General features: G+C 48.9%; 1 protein-coding gene across 2 annotated transcripts in view; it reads left to right on the top strand.

Moving 5' to 3' along the window:
- Positions 1-19,128, top strand: part of TRIM28 (tripartite motif containing 28) — a 538,764-nt gene that overhangs the window by 265,675 nt on the left and 253,961 nt on the right. For both annotated transcript variants that reach the window (XM_086930506.1, XM_086930507.1), the window contains exon 12: positions 5,828-6,017. In XM_086930506.1, the coding sequence (XP_086786632.1) occupies positions 5,828-6,017 (190 nt within the window). The remainder of the gene's footprint in view (positions 1-5,827; positions 6,018-19,128) is intronic.

Here is a 19,128-nt window from a genome sequence, read left to right as displayed (position 1 = left end):
AGATATATCAGTCAGCGCCTCCGAGTGAGACACCCTGCGGACAGCGTCTGTGAATGTGACATGCAGAGGACCGCTGTGCCTGGAGCACCCAGCGCTGTTCCCAATACCCACTCATGAGTGTCTCTGAGACACCCCAACCACTCAGAGATGCCTAAAGAGGCAGCGGCTGAGAGAACAGCGAGTGAACACAGCAGAAATGCAGACACATTTTCTTCCACAAAAACTTAAATGGTGGACGTTCTATAGGTCGAATCAGTATGGAAACGCCACAAAGATGAGTGCACAAAAAAAACAGGTTTACCAGTCTGAAGACGCTGGACAGTGACTGTGTTGAACGAGACAGGCTGACTCCGAGGAAGGACTGGCCACCGCGTTTCGCATTGACGGCCTCTGCCATTAACAAGCACCCCCCTTCCCGCTCCCCCCCCCCACACCCCGTGCCACCAGTGCCCAAGGGGAGGGCGCCCGAACACCATGTGAATCCTTCTCATAGACAGAATACACAACCATTTTCAAACCCGGTGGAGAATCCCCCGGATACTTACAGGTGGCTGAAGAGAGACATTGTGTTTTTCTGTCCGGTGGAAAGTGTGTGTGTGTGTGGGGGTGGGGGGGTGGTTAATATTAAACTGCAGTTCTCAGGAATCCCGGTGTAGTGTGCAAACCACCCCACAGACATGGTTAACCCATGCCTTGCATTGAGGAATGCAGCGCAGGTATACCTGGAAAATACCCACCCTTCACCATCACACCCCCACCCTCTTCCGTTTTCCTGTGAAGTCATCGTCTGCCCCACATCAAAAACCACGTCACATGGCCTCAACTTCAGACACAACCACCCCGTGGCTGCACGCCCTAGAGCCGCTAATACCCCTCCCCCCATGAGTCACCAATGCTACCTGTCGCCATTAGGCAAAAAACCTGCAGGCATAGTTCAGGGGATGGGGGCAGAGAATAAGGTGAAGTGCAATACAGCAGTTTAAGAACAGAAGGCAAGAACAAGGAACAAGGTGAGGGCGATGGGGGCTCGGCGTTATGGTTTAAACACGGATGGGGGGGGGGGGGTCACGTGACGTCAGACATTGTATACCATGTCAAACGGCCCTAATTAACACCAGAAGAGTCTGGGTGCCTTCAATACACAGAGGGCTTCAGTGGCGAGAGCCTGGGGCGACATTTGGAAGGCAAGGTATGCGCACAGCGGGGGCAATCCACAAACACTTCCCCTCTGCATTACCCGTCCCCAGACCCCCTCCTCTACCCCGAACACACACTCGCAAATACCTGAGCTGCGGTCTGTGCCCAGAGCAGCTCAAGCAGAACACGAAAAACGTAGTCAGAGTTAAATATTTGCCAGAGAGGAAACGTTAACTTTCTCTGCAAGTCTGTCGGAGCCGCCTATCAGCAGTCACTACATCCTTGGCCTATCAGAAATAGCACCATTCTTGCCTTCCACCTTCCCCCTCCCCACCGACCCCGCTCCCACGGGGACCGCGCTCCCCTACCTTCCATGGAATAGCATCAATTTTAGTGCACCATTTACGGATAGGGCACCGCGCTGTGTGACCCGTACTGGAATTCTCAAATCGAAAATACATCGGATCAAGCTAGGCTTTTATCTCCCAGGGAGTTGTCGACCGCTCTTTATGATGAATGAGATGTGTACAGCATGTGATCGTTTTAGAGAGATCGCAGCAAGTGACAGAGCATTCACTGTTTCAGGCGAGAATAAACAAGCACAAGCACCTACGAGCACACCGTCAGCGGGAGGGGGGGGGGCGGGAAAGGAATGGACAGCGGGAGGGCGGGGCGGGAAAGGAACGGACAGCGGGAGGGGGGGGCGGGAAAGGAACGGACAGCGGGAGGGGGCAAGGAAGGCACTCACCTGGACTTCCTCGGGCGGCGATCGGACGCGGAATGAGAACACAAACATGGACGCACAAAAAAAATAAACCCCGCCCACGCCCGCGATGACGGCATCGCAGAGGCGGAGAGGGAAAAAATCTCGGGAACGCCCACGAATCTGGTCCGGCCATGACGGACAGATCTCTGTTCCAATGGCTAGCCTCCATTTATGGAGCTAGCCAATGCAACAGAGGGCGTAATCCCAAGCCCACTCTGTTCTAGCATAAGATTTCGCCTGCGCCGAAAAGCTGCGCAGAGCGCAGCCTTCGGCGAGGCGAAACCTAAAAAAGTGCAATAGAACCAGTTCCTCTGCACCAACAAAACAAAGGGGTTTACTCCCTATACTTTCTTATCACAAAGGACGGCTCTCTAAGGCCTATTCTAGACCTCAGACCGCTAAACAGATACATACAGTCAGACCATTTTCACATGGTCACAATCCAACAAGTCTTTCCTCTCCTATTACAAAACGACTTCCTTGCTACTCTAGATCTCAAGGACGCATACTTCCACATTTCCATTCACAAAGCTCACAGGAAGTATCTCAGATTTGTAATAGACGGCAGCACTATCAGTTCAAAGTACTCTCATTCTTGAGTCACAACAGCACCAAGAGTATTCACCAAGTGCCTAGCAGTAGTGGCAGCACATTTACGAAGGCAGCACATCCACCTCTTCCCGTACCTCGACGACTGGCTCATAAAAGCCAGCTCATACAACCAGTGTGTGGAACACACTCATGCCACGATCCAACTGCTCCACAACTTGGGGTTCACAATAAACCATACCAAGTCTCATCTGCATCCATCCAAAGAACAACAGTACCTCGGTGCTACAATAAACACCTCAACAGCGCTAGCTTATCCCACTCCAGTAAGGAAAGCCAGCATGCAAACTCTTCTCACAAAGTTTCAGCCACAACACTCCCTTCGAGCACGAGTGTTCATGCAGCTCATTGGGACGATGGCCTGTGGCATTTTCATAGTGCCCCATGCAAGACTTTAAATGCGTCTTCTGCAAGAGTGCTTATCACTTCAATGGAACCAGGCTCAAGGTCAATTAACAGACCTAGTGTTTGTAGACGGTCGGACTCCTCGCTCTCTGCAGTGGTGGAACACCAAAAACCTTTCCAAAGGGCGACCGTTCCTAGAGCCAGTTCCTCAAATAGTCTCGACAGCCGACTCATCGCTCTCCGGCTGGGGAGCCCACCTACTGCAACACACCATGCAAGGCAGGTGGACACTGCAACAAAAGTTACTCCACATCAATCACCTGGAGTTACTAGCTGTATTCCTAGCACTGAAAGCTTTCCAAGGTCAAGTATCAAACAAAGCTGTGTTAGTCTGCACGGACAACATGGCAGCCATGTATTACATACTGAAACAGGGCGGAGCACACTCCCTGCAACTCTCTCAGCTAGCACAAAACATATGGCGGTGGGCTATACCTCAAAACATATTCCTCTTCGCCCAGCATGTCCCAGGAGTACAAAATACCATAGCAGATCTGTTAAGTCGTCAGACACAACAGATCCACGAGTGGGAACTTCATCCGCAAGTTCTTCAACCATTCTTCAACCATTCTTTCAGATGTGGGGACAACCTCAGATAGACCTCAGATAGACCTCTTTGCCACCCACGAAAACGCCAAATGGCCAAACTTCGCCGCCAGATATCCACACCCACTGTCCAAGGTAGTGCGATATGGATCAACTGGTCAAACAAATTTGCGTACACTTTTCCACCTCTACCACTCATGCCACTTGTACGCAAACTACACCCTCATCCTAGTTGATCCAACGTGGGCCAGACAGCCGTGGTACACCACACTGCTACAACTGTCTGTAGTACCGCACCAAAAACTATAGCTGTCTCCACGCCTTATAACACAGAACCGTGGAGAGATCAGGCACCTGGACTCAGCTCAGCTCAACCTTGCGATCTGGCTTCTGAAATCCTAGAATTTGGATATCTTAACCTTCCTCCAGACTGCATGAATGTCATAAAAGAAGCTAGACGTCCAACCACTAGAGCCTGCTATGCAGCTAAGTGGAAACGCTTTGTAATATATTGTCACAACAACAATATTAATCCCCTAGACGTGTCTATTCAACACATCATATGATACTTACTACACCTCTAAAGATGTAACTTAGCCTACACGTCTATTAGACTACATCTTGCGGCCATAGCAACATATCTTCAAAACAGACAGCATCTATCTCTGTTCAGAGGGCCTGCTATTAAAGCCTTTATGGAAGGCCTTAAGAGAATAATTCCTCCCAGACTACCACCTTCACCAGTGTGGAATTTAAACATTGTTCTCACACGGCTAATGGGACCTCCCTTCGAACCTTTACATAAATGTGAACAACAATTTTTAACATGGAAGGTTGCGTTCCTAATAGCTATTCTCTACGGAGAGTTAGTGAATCATAAGAACTAACCATTCAAGAACCTTTCTTGCAAAAAGCATCATAATAAGGTCGTTCTCCGTACTAATCCAAATTTCCTGCCCAAGGTCATTTCTCCCTTCCAACTCAATCAATCTATGGACTGCCCAGTTTCTTCTCGCAGCCACAAACAGTAGCAGAAAGAGCTCTTCATACCCTAGATGTTTAAAGAGCATTGCTATACTACATTGATAGAACACAACCCTTTCGTAAGACCAAACAACCTTTTGTGTCTTTCTCACCACCACACAAGGGTAATCCCATATCAAAATCTGGTATAGCTAGATGGATTGTCAAATGCATACAGATTTGCTACCACAAAGCTAAGTGTACGATATCTGTTCCTCCTAAAGCCCATTCTACAAGGAAAATAGGGGCTTCAATGGCATTTTTAGGGAACATTCCCCTAGATGACATCTGCAGAGCAGCTACAAGGTCTACATCGCACACATTCACAAAACACTATTGTGTAGATGTGCAAACCAAGGAACAAGCTAATGTGGGCCAGGTTGTTCTCAAAACATTATTTCAAACTACTGCAACAGATAGGGGTGGTCGCCGCTAAGAGTGGGTACTGCTATACAATCTATGCACAGTGTGTAATCTGCAGCTCATATGCCTTGAACGGAAAATGCTACTTACCAGTATGCATCTGTTCTTGGCATGTAGAGCTGCAGAGTTGCACACGGCCACCCGCCTCCCCGGCTACACTTGTCTGTTCCAGTATTACCTTAATTAGATACAGCTTACATGGACATCCGTCCTTTTCTTGCAAAGCTCCATCATTTCCCTAATGGCGAAAAACAATCTGAGGATGGAGCCGATACCCATGCACAATATGGTCCAAAGGAAAAATCACCTATCTCGTGACTTTCAAAGAACTTTTCAGGACAACAACAAACTGCAAACATCCGGGCCCAACACTAGGTGGCGATCTATGCACAGTGTGTCACTCTGCAGCTCTACATGCCAAGAACAGATGCATACTGGTAAGTGGCATTTTCCTTTTATATACAATACCAATAGCTTAAACTCTCGCAAATGCGAGACCTATTGCATTGCACATACTTGTTTCACTAGTGTTTTCCTATTCCACAAATTTGTTTTGCATGCAGTATGCTAGCGGAAAATACTCTTCCAAAGATCACAGATTTCAAAACCTGTGGTGCCTGTATGAATTAAATGTCAAACACGCATCCACGTAATGTCTGACTGGGGTTTAGGCACAGCTTAAATTTTGTGGTAAAAGCTCCCTGATGCTACGCTACCACACTACAATAGTTATAAGTAATATTTTCATTCTCGTAGATTCTCTACCGAAAGATTCCTCAGAACCCATGTGTCTCTCCAATCCATGGAGTCTTCTTCGAGATGTTGTTAATCAGTCTCTATACATTACAAGCCTCTGTAAATTAACTTTTTATGAGGGTGACAAAATTTCATGTTCGAATGTTGTGCAAATATTTTCAGGGGCCGGACCAGTGATGGTGATGTGGCTATGTTAAAGAAGGTTCCACGTGTCAGCTTGGAGCGTCTTGATGTTGATTTGACTCCTGACACTCAGCCACCTGTCTTCAAAGTTTATCCTGGACACAGCAATGAGGATTACAATTTGATTGTTATTGAAAGAGGAAATCCATTGAGTGAGGCTGTCATAAAGGTGAGCCACAGCTAACTTTGGCTAAATATTTTTAGCTCTGTGCTCTGTTCTGTCTACCACTCCATAAGAGGCAAAACGTTGACCTTAACATGGGAATTAGATAAACATTACATTTTTTTTAAAACTTTGGAGTGCCTGGGAAAATTTCCTTTAAACCTACCTGTCAAAGAATTAAATGAAGAAATTGGTCGTCCAGGGTCTCCACTCTGCCATAAAGAAGGAATAATATTTACAACAAGGGGTGGTGAGGGACAGAGTCTCTGAATTAAACAGAATACTCTCACCCAGTCAAGAGATCAGGGCTAGATCCAACACCGTTTTTTAGCTCACTGCACCATCCCAGTTTCAGAACCTGGCTGTATGCAAATTAGTCTGTTCCTGTCCCAGTGCATGATGGGAACAGGGCAAACCAAACTACAAAAGCCAATTCTTACACTGGGAAGGAAACAAGCTACTGGGGACCGGTTTCTGGCATTTCAGCCTCTTCGGCCCGGCTTGCTTGAATCCTGATGGTGCAATGAGCAAGGGACTCACATCTGAGTATACCCTTCCACGCTTAGGGTGGACAAAAATATTTACAACAAGGGGTGGTGAGGGACAGAGTCTCTGAATTAAACAGAATACTCTCACCCAGTCAAGAGATCAGGGCTAGATCCAACACCGTTTTTTAGCTCACTGCACCATCCCAGTTTCAGAACCTGGCTGTATGCAAATTAGTCTGTTCCTGTCCCAGTGCATGATGGGAGCAGGGCAAACCAAACTACAAAAGCCAATTCTTACACTGGGAAGGAAACAAGCTACCGGGGACCGGTTTCTGGCATTTCAGCCTCTTCGGCCCGGCTTGCTTGAATCCTGATGGTGCAATGAGCAAGGGACTCACATCTGAGTATACCCTTCCACGCTTAGGGTGGACAAAAATATTTACAACAAGGGGTGGTGAGGGACAGAGTCTCTGAATTAAACAGAATACTCTCACCCAGTCAAGAGATCAGGGCTAGATCCAACACCGTTTTTTAGCTCACTGCACCATCCCAGTTTCAGAACCTGGCTGTATGCAAATTAGTCTGTTCCTGTCCCAGTGCATGATGGGAACAGGGCAAACCAAACTACAAAAGCCAATTCTTACACTGGGAAGGAAACAAGCTACCGGGGACCGGTTTCTGGCATTTCAGCCTCTTCGGCCCGGCTTGCTTGAATCCTGATGGTGCAATGAGCAAGGGACTCACATCTGAGTATACCCTTCCACGCTTAGGGTGGACAAAAATATTTACAACAAGGGGTGGTGAGGGACAGAGTCTCTGAATTAAACAGAATACTCTCACCCAGTCAAGAGATCAGGGCTAGATCCAACACCGTTTTTTGGCCACTATAGGTGTGGCAGGGTATACTCGGACATGAGTCCCTTTCTCACTGCTCCATCAGGATTCAAGCAAGCCGGGCCGAAGAGGCTGTAATGCCAGAAACCGGTCCCCGGTAGCTTGTCTCCTTTCTGGTAAAGAATTGGCTTGGTAGTTTAGTCTGCCCTGTTCCCATGATGCACTGGGCCAGGGACAGACTGATTTGCATATAGCCAAGTTCTGAGCTGGGATGGGGCAGTGAGATAAATAACGGTGATGGATCAAGCCCTGATCTTTGGACTGGGTAAGAGTGGTCTGCTCAATTCAGACACTCTGTTCATCACCACCCCCTTTTGTAAATCGATTTTGGCCACTATAGGTGTGGCAGGGTATACTCAGACATGAGTCCCTTTCTCACTGCTCCATCAGGATTCAAGCAAGCCGGGCCGAAGAGGCTGTAATGCCAGAAACCGGTCCCCGGTAGCTTGTCTCCTTTCTGGTAAAGAATTGGCTTGGTAGTTTAGTCTGCCCTGTTCCCATGATGCACTGGGCCAGGGACAGACTGATTTGCATATAGCCAAGTTCTGAGCTGGGATGGGGCAGTGAGATAAATAACGGTGATGGATCAAGCCCTGATCTTTGGACTGGGTAAGAGTGGTCTGCTCAATTCAGACACTCTGTTCATCACCACCCCCTTTTGTATAAAGAAGGAATAAAGCATATAGGTTATCAGCGATTTTTTTATTTGTCAACTTTTATGTGCATAAAGCCAAGGATGTTAGCTCATTTGGCTCAAGCATCCACTTCATGACTTGTGTTTGAACTCATGTTAAATTCCCAATTGGCCCACTTAGATTCTTAGGTTGATAAATTGGGTACCATGGACTTGGGTAACACTAAACGTCTGTCACTAGTGCAAGGAGACCCTTTGTAGTGAAAACATGCTCTATACATATGCCTGTTATCTGTTATGGTTACTTATGTTTTTTTCTATCATGTAATGAAGTGGTTCTGGTGTGGATTCAGCCACATGCACGAGTGTGCGTGGAGAGTGATAGAGAGCTAACATTTCTGTTGCCTTTTCTGATGCAAGGCTAGTTTTGCAGCTTAAATCTTTCTGGATTCACTGTGCTGTGCATTATTAAGCGGTCTAGTGGTTGGATCTGGAATCATAGTCTTTTTTTTAAATATTTTTTTTCGTAGCCCAGGTGGGCGTCGACGCCCCACCTTTTGGTGTACTTCCTGTGACGTCGGTACGCTTCCTTCGGAAGCTCCCACCTTTGGGCGCCATCTTCAGATCTTTTGTCCACCGTTGGGTCTGGATCGTCACCGAGAGGCTCCAGAGTTTTTGGAGGAAAGAAGAGGAAAAACCATTTTTTTACACGGAAAGGATTAGAGAAGACACCGACAAACAAGATCACCGTACCGGGACCCCGAAGAAGGAGGAGAACTTCGACGTCCAACGGAGAATGGCACGCAGGGGGCCCCCAGAGCGCAGGAATGGATAAAGCACCTTTAAAATTCCGCCGTAACTGCCACCACAAGTACGCGCAGAAGGACCAGCACCCGGTTTGCAACCTCTGCCTACCGGTCGACCATGAGAGCAAGGATTGCAACGCCTGCTCCGCCTTCACCCCGAAGACCCTCCGGGTTAGAGAGACAGAGAAGAGCCAACTACACAATGCAAGGAAAAGGCCAACCTCCGTCGCTGGAGAGGCCCAGGTGCCGAAGCGACGAAGCGGACAACCTTGCCGAGGGACCAGATGACTACAAGGTCGTAGGGACCGATAAGAAAACAGCTAAAGAGGTAGAAGAGACATCGACCCCTAAACCCCCCAATAGACTCTCGAAAGTCTTAGTCAGATCTCGACGGCCGCCGCTGCACCCAGGGACAAACAGCCCAGCGGATCCTTCGAAAAGGACTCCCAGACAGCAAAAGCTGGCGAAAAGCCACGGTAGTCGAAGCACGTCCCCGAAAAGGACCGCTCGACTTCGAAGGAGAAGGACCCGAAGGCTGCTCAGACGTCGACAACTACGTCAAAGAAGTCGGCCGAAACACTCAACTCTGAACAGGCTGCCGAAATGGAGAGAGAAAAAGAGAAGGCTCGAGGCTGAAATGTATAACATCCTGCAAAGGAAAAGAGAGTTTGACGAAAAAATTAAAAGGTCCACAATTCTGTCGAAACCACCCACGACGATCGTCGAGATAGAGGAGGAAGAGGAGTTCGATGCCGAAGAACCACCGAAAACTCCTGAACCCCAGGAACACCTAGAGGAAGAGGGCCTATACTAAGACAAGGAAGGAGACTATGACCAGCGGACGAGTTTCGGTTCGGCATCATCGCAAACGGATGAGGGTAACAAAAGAGGGTTACACAGACCAAACAGCAAAGATCATGTAACACCAGTAGGAGGCAGGCTAAAACATTTCTTCCAGGAATAGAAGAGGATAACTACAGACAAATGGATACTCAACATCATACCGTTTGGATACTGCATAGAACTGGAAAAGAAACCACCAAACAGAAAACCAAAAAGGAAAGCGCACTCAGCAAAAGAACTGCTCCAAAAGGAGGCCATCAAACCAGTTCCTTTCAGAGAAAGAAACAGGGGAGTGTACTCAAACTATTTCCTAGTACCAAAATAGGGGAGTGTACTCAAACTATTTCCTAGTACCAAAAGTGGACGAAACGCTGAGACCCATCCTGGATCGAAGGTTCCTAAACCGTTACATAAAAACACAAAAATTCAAAATGATATCCCCACAAGAGGTCATTCCTCAGATAAGGGTCGGAGACTTCATGTCCACCATAGACCTCAAAGATGCCTACCTGCACATTCCCATGAACAGGCAGCACAAACTTCTACTAAGATTTACCATCAACAAAGAACATTACCAGTTCACAGCCCTTGCCTTCGGACTAAAATCCACACCAAGGGGCTTCACCAAATGCCTCGCTGCCGTGGCAGCGCACCTATGGAGGGAAGGGATTCATGTATACCCTTACCTCGACGACTGGCTAATTAAAGCAAGTTCCCACAGGACATGCAAGGAACACGCACAGAGGGTCACAGAAACACTGACAGACCTGGGATTCTCCATACACTGGGGGAAATCCTCAATGGAACCAGAGCAAGTGAAGATCTTCCTAGGAGCACAGATCAACACCAGACAGGGCAAGGTGTTCCCCAGCGACAAGAGAACAATTGCCCTGCTGAAGGAGACACGCCCCTACCAGAAGGGGCGAGCTCTGACATTGAGGATAGCGAGCAAGATCATGGGGATGATGGTGTCCTGCATACACCTGGTCCCCAATACACGGCTCCACATGAGACAATTCCAGGAATGGCTGCAACAACAATGGTCACAAGCTACAGGAAGTTGGGAAGATCTAGTGGTTGTAACGCACGCAGTGCAGGAAGAGATAAAGTGGTGGAACAAGGAGAACATAACAAAAGGGAAGCCTTGAACACCACCAACCCAAACGGTGACCATCACCACAGACGCATCCCAGATGAGATGGGGGGGGGGGCACACATGAACAAGCTCAAGGTGAGGGGTCTGTGGACTCCAGCAGATGCGGTCAGACACATCAACTACCTGGAAATAAAGACCATGCTCCTCGTCCTGAAGGCCTTCCAGAAACAGCTGTACAACCAGAGAGTGTTGATATAAACAGACAACACAAAGATGATGTTCTACATCAAGAAACTGGGAGGAACACAATAAGTGGCACTATCAAACCTAGCGCAGGAAATATGGAGATGGGCCATCCCACTCAAAATAGACCTACTGGCCATACACCTACCAGGGAAGGACAATGTGGAAGCAGACAGGCTCGGCAGACAGACATCAGCATCCCACGAGTGGGAGCTCAATGCACAGGAAACGCAAAGGCTATTCAGGAGGTGGGGAACACGAACAATAGACCTATTTGCAACACACCAGAATGCAAAATGCTGATACTCCGCATCGAGACAACCAGAGGAACAATCCCAGGGGAATGCCCTATGGATAAGCTGGTCAAAAACATTTGCCTACGCTTTCCCCCGATACCACTGATACACAAGGTACTCAGCAAGTGCAGAACCAGCAACATTACACTGATTCTGGTGGCACCACAGTGGGCAAGGTAGACCTGGTACTCACAAATAGTGAAAATGGCACAGGGGACACCCCACAAGTTCGGGAAAAGAAAAGACTTACTCTCCATGCAAAACAGAGAAGTACTACACCCAGAGCCAGAGAGCTTCAGTCTAGCTGCATGGCTCCGGAAGACCTAGAATTCGCACACCTAAGGCTACCGAAGAGCACTTTTTAGGGTGCTACGAGAGGCAAGGAGGCCTAACACACGAGGGTGCTATGTGGCAATATGGAAGAGGTTCACGCAATGGTACAGCAAGAAAAAGCTGGACAAGAAAACAACCAGGGAATCAACGGTGCTAAAATATGACACACCTGCTGAAAGCAAAACTAAGTTCATCCTCGCTGAGAGTACACCTAGCAGTGATAGTGGCCTACACAAGAGGAGAGACAGGACAGAGCTTCTTTACATCACAAGTAGTGAAAAGATTCCTGGAAGGGGCTAAGAGGATAGCACCACCCAAAAGGATGCCACCATCGGCATGGAAACTTAATTTAGTCCTAACCGAACTTATGAAGGCACCCTTCGAACCCGTTCATAAGGCATCACTACAAATGCTTACAATGAAGACAGCCTTTCTAGTGGCAATAACTTCGCTACTCAGGGTAAGCTAACTGCAAGCACTGACACTGCAAGAACCCTACATCCTAATACACAGTGATAGGGTGGTAATGAGAACTGAACCACAATTTATGCCAATGGTGGTGTCTAGGTTTCACCTGAACCAGACAAAACAAAGACCAAGCTTCCTTCAGAAACAATCCACAAGCGCAGAGAGGGCACTGCACACTCTGGACGCTAGAAGTGCAGTAATGCATTACTTGGAAAGAACTAAAGAGCACAGGAAAACAAAGCAGTTCTTTGTGTCCTTCGCAAGCAGTTTCCTGGGTAGACCAGTAACTAAGGGGACCATCGCACGAAGGATCGCTCAAACTATACAATTCTGCCACAAACAGGCAGGCCAAGAACTAGCAGAGGGGGCACGAGCCCCCACTACCAGGATGAAGGGAGCAACAATATCCTTCTCGGCTAACACACCCATTCAAGACATATGCCTGGCAGCTACATGGGCGGCGGTGCACATGTTCACTAAGCACTACTGTGTGAATATACAAATGATCAAGGAAGTACAAGTAGGACAGAAAGTGAATCCACATGTTCGAGGCATGTGGGCTGCTGAATTCATATCTGTGCATAGATCGCCGCCTAGTGTTCGGTCCGGATGATTGCACATTGTTGTCCTGGAAGAGTCTTCGAAGTATCTTGAGATAGGTGGCTTCTCCCTGGACTACAGTGTGCATAGGCATCCTCTCCATCCTCAGATTGTTTTTTTCTGCCATTGGGTTCGGATGTTACTATCTTAGCTCAAGTTAGGAAAACTTTCTACGAAGCCAAAAGGCTTTCAACAGCGTCGGTATTGTTTCGTTCGGTACCAATACCTTTGCTTCGAGAGGACATTGAGGCATTAGGCGGGTTTTCTTCCACTTTCGACCCGATCTTCGATCTACGATGGAAAGAAGCCCATTTAAAAGGTGTCCACTTTGTTATGCAAAATACCCGCACATCGATGTCCATCTGGTGTGCAACAAGTGCCTGTCCCCGGATCACAACGAGGACAACTGTATGACCTGTGCCCGGTTCAGGTCGAAGAAAACTCTTCGGATACGATGCGCGGCTCGATTGGAGTCGCAGAGATCAGCGCCTGTTCCAGAAAACATCTTTGGGACCGAAGACGAAGAGGTCGTTGATCTGGAGGATCAAGAAGAACTGCAAGATCTACTACAGGTCTTATGAACTTTTCTAAAAGACTCTGTTCGAGACCCATGGAGGCCATGATTCGCATCTATAAATCCAAATGCCTAGCAATTGCATCCTATGGGGCCGATATTTGGGGTTATGTTCCATCTCCAGGCATCCAAATTATAGAAAATAATTTTATACGAGCTTTGTTGTCGCTCCCAAAGTCATCTCCTACATACTCAATCCATAGTGAAGTGGGTTTGGGATACATTACCAACCTTCTAAAAATGTCCCCCCTGCTATGCTGGGTCAAAACCTGGACAAATGAGGAGATTACGTTGAACCAACTCATACTTAAAGACTGTATGGCCTTAGATAAAGCGGACAGTATACCCTGGCTTGCGTATGTTAGAGCGGCATGCGTGAGGCTGGGGCGTCCGGATATGTACTCTTCACCACAGGGCCTCAAGAAAGAGGATGTAGGGTGGGTCAAGTTGCATTTCCGGAATCTGTTGGAGATAGAAAGGGAGGAGGTTGAACTTAATAAACCAATGGTGAGATCATTATATCAACTATCTATCTCCCCAGTCATGGAACCCTACCTAAAATACGTGACTAAACCATACCATTGTTTTCTTCTATTGAGATTTAGGTTCAACCTCATTCATCTAAGTATAAGTAAGTACAAGTATAAACCATTTTATAGCGCGCTCCGTTACTGGAGAGTATCCTGGCGCGGGAAAAAAAGGTAAGGCAGACAACAGAACACAGGGAAAGCATCCTAGATTGCACTCTTAAATAAGTGGGTTTTCAGGTGTTTTTTGAATACAGCCACTGTTGGCGTGGAGCGCAGGTGGAGAGGGAGTGCGTTCCAGGCCCGAGTCACAATCACAGATATCGACTGGCCACCAAGTCTAGCACGTTTGAAACGGGGAAGGGACAGTTTAAACAGAGTAGAAGATCTCAGGGTGCGTGCGGGGGCATAGCTGGTGAATCTCTTTCTCAGATACAGGGGGCCTTGATCATGAGTTGCACGGAACGCAAGCACCAAAGATTTAAACAAGATGCGCTGTGCAACAGGAAGCCAGTGGAGCGTGCGCATCTCAGCGCTGACGCTCTTCCATCTAGGGATGTTAAATAATAGACGGACAGCCGCATTCTGGATCATTTGCAGGCGTCTCACCAGATATGCCGGAATGCCACTGAACAGTGCATTCGCATAGTCCAGCCTAGCCAATATGAGCGCTCGAGCAACCGACTCCCTAGCCTCCCTAGGGAGCAAGGGAAAAAATTTACGGAGCATTCTCAGAGTGGCAAAGCAGGTGCCTGTAAACTTTTTAATATGGTACTCGAATCTGAGATCCTCTGTGAACCAAATACCAAGATTTTTGGCAGGTCTCCCCATCTCTTTCGGGCTTGGAATGTTAGAAGGCCACAGTGTGCTCATAAACGAGGGGGGGAAGGAACCATAAAAAAGCACTTCAGATTTGTCCTCATTGCATTTTAACTGGGCCTGCGTTAGCCAGCGAAATACAGAGGACAAACATAGATGGACTGTAGACGTATCCAGATTCTCATCTGGCCAGGTGAACAGCAGTTGGGTGTCATCTGCATACCCTATGATCTTAGCCCCAAACTGTTCCGCTAGATAAACCAGGGGGGTAATATACACATTGAACAGTAAGGGGCTAAGAGTGGACCCCTGCGGAACCCCTGTAAGCAGAGGTGTGGGCTCAGAGGCATGGGGAGGCATCCAGACCTGCTGGGTCCTATCAGATAGAAAAGAGGACAGCCAGTCTAGCACAACCCCCCCAATGCCAATGGCAGACAGCCGGCCGAGGAGGAGCTCATAAGGGACGGTATCGAATGCGGCAGAGAGGTCCAATAAAATTAGGACCGCTCTGCCACCTCCGTCTAAACAGTCCCGAATTGCCTCGGTCATCTCCAACAGGGCCGTCTCGGTGTTGTATGCAGCCCTAAAGCCCGATTGAGCAGGGTGGAGGGCGTAGGAGGTTTCAACAAAGCTCTCCAATTGTTGAAGTACCACCTTCTCACAGATTTTCGTGAGTGCCGGTAAAAGGGAGATGGGACGGTAATTCCCAGGATCCGACGCATCCAGTCCCGGTTTTTTCAAAAGCGGCAGAAGTTTGGCCTGTTTCCAAACTAGAGGAACCTCGCCCACAGCCAGGGAGAGATTCACTATCTGCGTGATCTCAGCGCAGACTGTTTACGCCACCTCCGAAAGCACTCGGGCTGGACACGGATCGGCTGGTGAGCCGGATTTCAGGGACTGGAGAAGGAGGAGAACAGCACCCTCCGCAATTTGCACGAAGTTCGTAAGTTGCTGTCCAGAGCATGGGCAGAAAGAAGGACGGAGGCCAGCTGCAGAGCAGTCGGCGGGAAGAGCCGCTAAAAGGCTCTGCTGAATCCTCGCTATTTTAGTGATAAAAAAGTGGACAACTCCTCGCACCATTGTGCAGAGGACGGAAGGAAAACAGCCTCTGCGACAGGAGACACAAAGCTTTTGACAATAGCAAAGATCTCTCTGCTGTTGTTATCTGCTTTGGTGATGCGCCCTGCATAGTAGTTCCCCTTAGCTACCTTAATGGCTGCATAGTAGTCTTTTAGGGCGAGCCGTAGGGCGGATTTAGCCTCAGAGCTATATGCACGTCTCCACGCTCGTTCAAGTTTTTTGCACCCCAGTTTCAACTCCCTCAATTCAGGGGAGAACCAGGGTTGAGAGGGAGAGCGTCTAGCTCTAGTCAGCGTGATTTGCTTAGTAGCAGCAATCGCCGCCTGCCGTACCCACTCATTAAACTCACAGACCGCATCGACCAAAACCGTCTTAGATTTTGGACGGGTTTTAGACAGAGCCTGTCTAAGCGCGGGAAGGTTGATTTTTTGAGAGTGACATATGGAAGGAGGGAGACTTGGCTCTGCCATCTCCCACATAAACCTGACCAGATCATGGTCGGACCAGGTTGTTTTTTCAACGACCACGGACTGAATGGGAAAATTAGAGCACACCAGATCGAGCAAATGACCACCCGCATGCGTCGGAACAGTCACCCATTGTTTGAGCTGAGCAAGCTCAAGAATTTCACCAAGCCTGCGGGCTTCAGGTGAGTCAGGAGCATCCATATGAATATTAAGGTCGCCGACCAAAAGAAACTTAGGAAAACCTAAGGCCAGCGGCACTATATAATCTTCTAGAGCGCCCAGAAAGTGGGTAGCCTGGCCCGGGGGCCTGTAGATCAGAGATCCACCTAAGGTGAAATGGGGGGAAGTTTTGATGGAGAAGTGAAGAACCTCACCCCCTACATCCGCAGTCGGGGGCTCAGAATCAAAACTCCACCCCTCTCTAAAGACCACTGCTAATCCACCCCCTCTACCTAAGGGTCGATCTACTCTAGCTATCTTAAACCCCCTGGGGACAGCAAGTTCCACGCTGGGAGCGGAAGTACTGGTCATCCAAGTTTCCGTGAGGAACAGTACCTCCAGCTGGCCGTCCACCAGTAGTTCAAAGATCTCAGCGGCATGCTTAACCGCAGATCTAGCATTGATCAGTCCCGCCCTAATGTTGGTAAGTGTGGCGTTATTGGCTGAACGAGGGGGAGGGGGAGAGGGTTGGGGATGAAAACCACAGATGGTACATTTGTCCAGAACACAGTCTAGATCCGCCCGTGTACAAGGCGAACCCTTAGCAGGGGGAGCAAGTCTCCAAAGATCCTGGCGCGAGTACTTGCGTGTCTCTGAAATGGCCATCCCCAGAGGTCGCCGAGCAGAGTGGCTGGCCTTGGGCCCGTCCGAGGCACGGACGGGCACAGACGGGCGCTCCTTCGGCGCGCAGACGGCGCGCAGACGGCGCGCCCGCTGCGCGTCCTAGGAGGCATCCCCATTTGACGCACAAGCCCCTCCCCGAGCTGGAGCGCTAACTCCGTTCCAGTAGGGGTCCGGGACTCCCAAGATGGCGCCGACCTGTCCCTCCACACAATCGGCACAGGCAAGCCGCGGTGGACCGGGGACCAGGGGGACCAAGAAGCAGCAATGAGGTACGTTTTAAAAAGGCAAGCAGTTTAAAATATCACTAAACAATTCATAAATCAATTGGGTCAGTGAAACGAAATCGTTTTTTTAAAAAAGATTAAGAGGGTTAAGGGCGCCTGCTGCGTTATTACTGTGCAGAGAAGGAGGGCTGAAGAGAATCACTCGCAGTCTGCTCGCCTTATTTTTCCAACTCTCTGATCCGGTTTCGGGCCATGACTCGGAGTATGACGCCGAAGACGAGGAGGTCTTAGAAGAAGATGAAATGGTCGTCGAGGAGGTAGGAGACGACGCAGAGGCCCTTGGGGCCGTAGAAAATCGCTCAGGCGAGGAGCTAGGCCCAACCGGTTATACGGGGGCCGACGATGAAGCGCTCACTAAGGCTCAGGTCGAGGGATCGCCACAAGGCCTTACCCAAGATCTACAGACTCGTTCAACAGCCCCGCATAAAGGCCCGGCTTCGAACATATATAAAGAGCCATCGGTTTCGAAACCGCCATCGGTCGATACAAAGACATCGAAACCAAAAGCATCACTGCCAAAACCGAAAGTGAAGCTAACTCTGGTCGGCTCCAAGGCCTCGAACCCCTCGGAGCCGAAGAAACACAAAATGGCCGTCGATACCGAGAAGCCCAAGAAGGTCATCGGGCCAAAGGTTGGGGCGCCGAAGGCCATAGTCAAGGCTGTCGAACCGACGAAGCCGACGCCGGAGGGAGTCGACACACACAAAAGACCCCAATCAAAAGAAGGGTTCGATCCTCGGTCGAGGCCTGCGGACAAGACAAAGACTGGCTTCAAGGACCCTGTTGAGTCGACGCAACCAAGCCCATTCATAGCCACAGAGGTGTCGGAGTCACTCCAACGCATCAAAGATAAGGCTACGGAAGTCGGGCCGAAGAAGGCCCCAACACCAAAGCTGGTCGGGAACGTTCAGCCCGCATCGACACCAATCAAATTCGGGTTGCCACCGACTGTGCGTCCGAAGATGTTCGAACCGAAGAAAGGTATCGGAGCCATCAAAAAAGTGACGATGGAGGTGGAGGCTACAGAGGAGCCTGAAGACCAGGAGTCAAGGCAGTTCATCGACTTGGAAACTGGTAGACTGTCCATATATAAAAGGAAAATCATACCAGAAACAGCCATGGAGTCATATAGGATTCCCTTAAAGAAGAAGAGGGACTCAACAACATCGCCGGTTCTTGTGGAACCTCTCCAATCCTATGGTCACGAACCTCAGACTTTTTCACCCACATACTAGGATGTGGATGCAGGGGATGACGAAAATGAGGATGACACTTATCATATGGACACTGATCCCGATGATCAAAACCAACCATGGGCAAACCCAGCTGACCCAAAAGATCCGCACACTGCCCCTGACACACAGGTATACAGTGTAAAAACATCTCCCACTGAGGACACTACTGCCTTTAACGCACTTATTGAAAGGGCGGCAAGTAACCATGACGTGCAACTACATGCTGACCCTGTGGAGGAAGACTTTCTGGTCGACACCACCTTTTCCACTTCAGAAAGAACAGTCAAGACCCTGCCCATGCTAAATGGGGTCCTTAAGCATGCTGGTGACATTATTAAGGAAACCGCCAGGGTATTAAACCCAAGAATTGAAAAGAAATATAGACTGGCACCTGTGGACCCTACTTATATAAGGGGACAGTTGCCATTGGACTCATTAGTAGTTTCTAATGTACATAAGAGGGCAAACTCCCAGACTACATGTGATGCTCCTCCTCCTGACAAGGAGTCGAAAGTACTGGAAACTTCAGGAAAGAGGGTGGCAGCGCAGGCAGCCAACATCTGACGATTGCCAACACTCGGGCACTC

Source organism: Lissotriton vulgaris, chromosome 7, assembly GCF_964263255.1.
Source record: "Lissotriton vulgaris chromosome 7, aLisVul1.2, whole genome shotgun sequence".
NCBI classification, from domain to species: Eukaryota; Metazoa; Chordata; class Amphibia; order Caudata; family Salamandridae; genus Lissotriton; species Lissotriton vulgaris.
This window is presented reverse-complemented; position numbering and strand designations above follow the sequence as displayed.